This window comes from Mandrillus leucophaeus, unplaced genomic scaffold, assembly GCF_000951045.1.
Source record: "Mandrillus leucophaeus isolate KB7577 unplaced genomic scaffold, Mleu.le_1.0 Scaffold9, whole genome shotgun sequence".
Lineage (NCBI taxonomy): Eukaryota > Metazoa > Chordata > Mammalia > Primates > Cercopithecidae > Mandrillus > Mandrillus leucophaeus.
In genome coordinates this window covers 9,457,370-9,459,960 of record NW_012109807.1, presented here as the reverse complement: position 1 = coordinate 9,459,960, position 2,591 = coordinate 9,457,370, and the positions used below count along the sequence as shown (strand labels likewise).

At 45.0% G+C, this 2,591-nt stretch overlaps 1 protein-coding gene across 1 annotated transcript in view; it reads left to right on the top strand.

Moving 5' to 3' along the window:
- The window catches only part of NCAPH (non-SMC condensin I complex, subunit H), a 50,644-nt gene that overhangs the window by 24,773 nt on the left and 23,280 nt on the right, over window positions 1–2,591 (top strand). The window contains exons 9-10 of the mRNA XM_011969682.1: window positions 1,412–1,560; window positions 2,501–2,590. Of these exons, the coding sequence (XP_011825072.1) occupies window positions 1,412–1,560; window positions 2,501–2,590 (239 nt within the window). The remainder of the gene's footprint in view (window positions 1–1,411; window positions 1,561–2,500; window position 2,591) is intronic.

Below are 2,591 nucleotides of genomic sequence, written 5' to 3'. Positions count from 1 at the left end.
AGGCAGGAGAATGGCGTGAACCCGGGAGGCGGAGCTTGCAGTGAGCCGAGATCGCGCCACTGCACCCCAGCCTGGGCGACAGAGCCAGACTCTGTTTCAAAAAAAGAATTATTGAATTACTACAGTTCAAAAATCCTGCGGCGCCTCTGTCGCTGCATCACCAGAACCGGGAATGGGAGTCACTCTTCCTCGTGGAAGAATATCCTTCAGAATGAAGTGGGGATGCTGTGAAACTGTCTTCCTCCTCCCCCTGGAGTTCACAGCACAGTGCATTTACTCTTAATAACGCGCTAGCTGTCAGCTTCTGTTGTGGCCGTGCAGACTAGAAATGTGGTTTTTTTATTGTGTATTTTAATTGTTTTAATTAGGTTTTAATTACACGACAAATACACAAATATAATCTCCTGTTTTTGTTTTTTAAAAGTCTGTATATAAAGACAAAATCCCCTTTTAAAAGCCTTTTTAGCTTATTCCATATGGCTTATATAGACGGGAACTATATGTATGCTCAGTACAAATACAGAGCCACTCTTCTGAAACTTCTTTGTTACCTTACCTTCAGACGGCAGTACAGCAGCACCGGCGTCCTTTCTGACATGTCGGAGCCCTTTAGGAGAAAGCTTGTACCCTGTGGAAAGAGTGAAAAATGGCTGGGCGTGGTGTAATCCTGACACGCCTGTAATCCTAGCACTTTGGGAGGCTGAGGCGGGAGGACTGCTTGAAGCTAGGAGTTCAAGACCAACCTGACCAACATAGTGAGACCCCGTCTCTATTTTCTAAAAATGTAGAAAGAGTGAAAAACCCAACCGAAGCTGCCATGCTGCACTGACCACTTAGACACTCTACACACGGCAAAGAATAAAGCTGGATGACCGAACAGATTACAAGGGGGGCCCCCAAAGCATTAGAGGGACTAAATAATTAGACAAATATTCTTTTCACTTTTAATAGGAACTATAGCGGTATCTTTTGGAGCCCTCATTTACGGAAGGATGGTAAAGAATGAGGGGTTTGTCATCTTGTGTGGCAAGAAGCCTGTGTGTGGAAGGACCCTGAGGCTGGGATTAAGGGAATTGTGTCCAGCTCCCAGCTCTGGCATTTTACTAGCTGTGGATTCTTACACGAAAAGAATTCTCTTTACTTTTGTCATCTTGTCTCTCAGATTAGGTAGACGAGCATTTTATGGTGCACTTTGAAACTTCCAGAGTACTCGTATAGATATGGTTATATTGTTATAAAATTAAGGGAAGCAAAAGTACTTGAGAAGTAAAAGGAATTATTAATAATGAAGTATTTGTATTGGACTCACTCTTAGAAATGCAGCTCATTTGTGGACATGCTTCTTCATATGTAAATGCAGCATTGTAATATGTAATGTACATGTACGAATATGATTTCATGTGTGTTACAGGGAAGAAACGATTTCCCTCGGGGATGGAGACGTCAGGACCATGTGCCCCCTTCTGTCTATGAAACCTGGAGAATATTCTTATTTCAGTCCTCGGACCATGTCGATGTGGGCTGGCCCGGATCACTGGCGCTTTAGGCCTCGACGCAAACGTATGTAATTCTAGGTGGAATTTTAAGAAAAGAAGTGTTCATGACCAGCCAGTCAGCAGTTAGCCAAGGAAGAGAAATGCCAGTCACAGCCCTGTTGTGTGTCTTAATAAGTCAGAGAAGCATACAGATGAGCCAGCCTCCTGGTTCGTCAGTTTGCCTGGCCTGGGATGAAGGGACAGTGAAAATGGAAGCCTCTGAGTGAGAAGAATGCGTAATGGAGTCAGGAGAACGGGGCTCCCAGCCTCACACTGCTCCCTAGTATCCACATGACTTAACTCAGGGGCCATGGGTGGGCATGACCCCCGGGCACTAGAGGGCATACAGGCGCTACTGCACATGCTGGCATTCTGTAGAACTCTGAAGGGCTGTGCTGACCTTATGTGTTTTGCATTGTCTCTTTGAAAGAAAGGGATAAGCATCTGTTGTTTTATATTTTGTTTTGCTTTTGAGACAGGGTCTCATACTGTCACCCAGGCTGAAGTGCAGTGGTAAATCATGGCTTACTGCAGCCTTGACCTCCCAGGCTTAAGCATCCTCCCACCTCAGCCTTCTGAATAGCTGGGACTGCAGGGGCATGCCAGCATGCTCAGTTAATTTTTAAATTTTCTGTAGTGACGGGATCCCGCTTTGTTGCCTAGGCTGGTCTGGACTCCTGGCCTCAAGCGATCCTCCTGCCTTGGCCTCCCAAAGTGTTGGAATTATAGGCATGAGCCACTGCACCCGGCCAAGCATATGTTTCTGATGTGTTTTCTTAGCCAAAACACAAATGATAAGTTTAGAGTGAAAAGAGGGTGGTGATTGAGCACTCCTACCGTTGTGATGCTCAGACACGATGCCGCCTTGTGGTTTTGATAAGCCTTGATAAGGCTGTCAGCAGATCTTGGGAAATGAGTAAATAGGCCACAGAAGTGAAGTGCTGACATTTGTGTTCACTCTACAGAAGATGCTCCCTCCCAATCAGAAAACAGAAAGAAGAGTACAAAGAAAGATTTTGAAATTGACTTTGAAGATGATATTGACTTTGATGTATA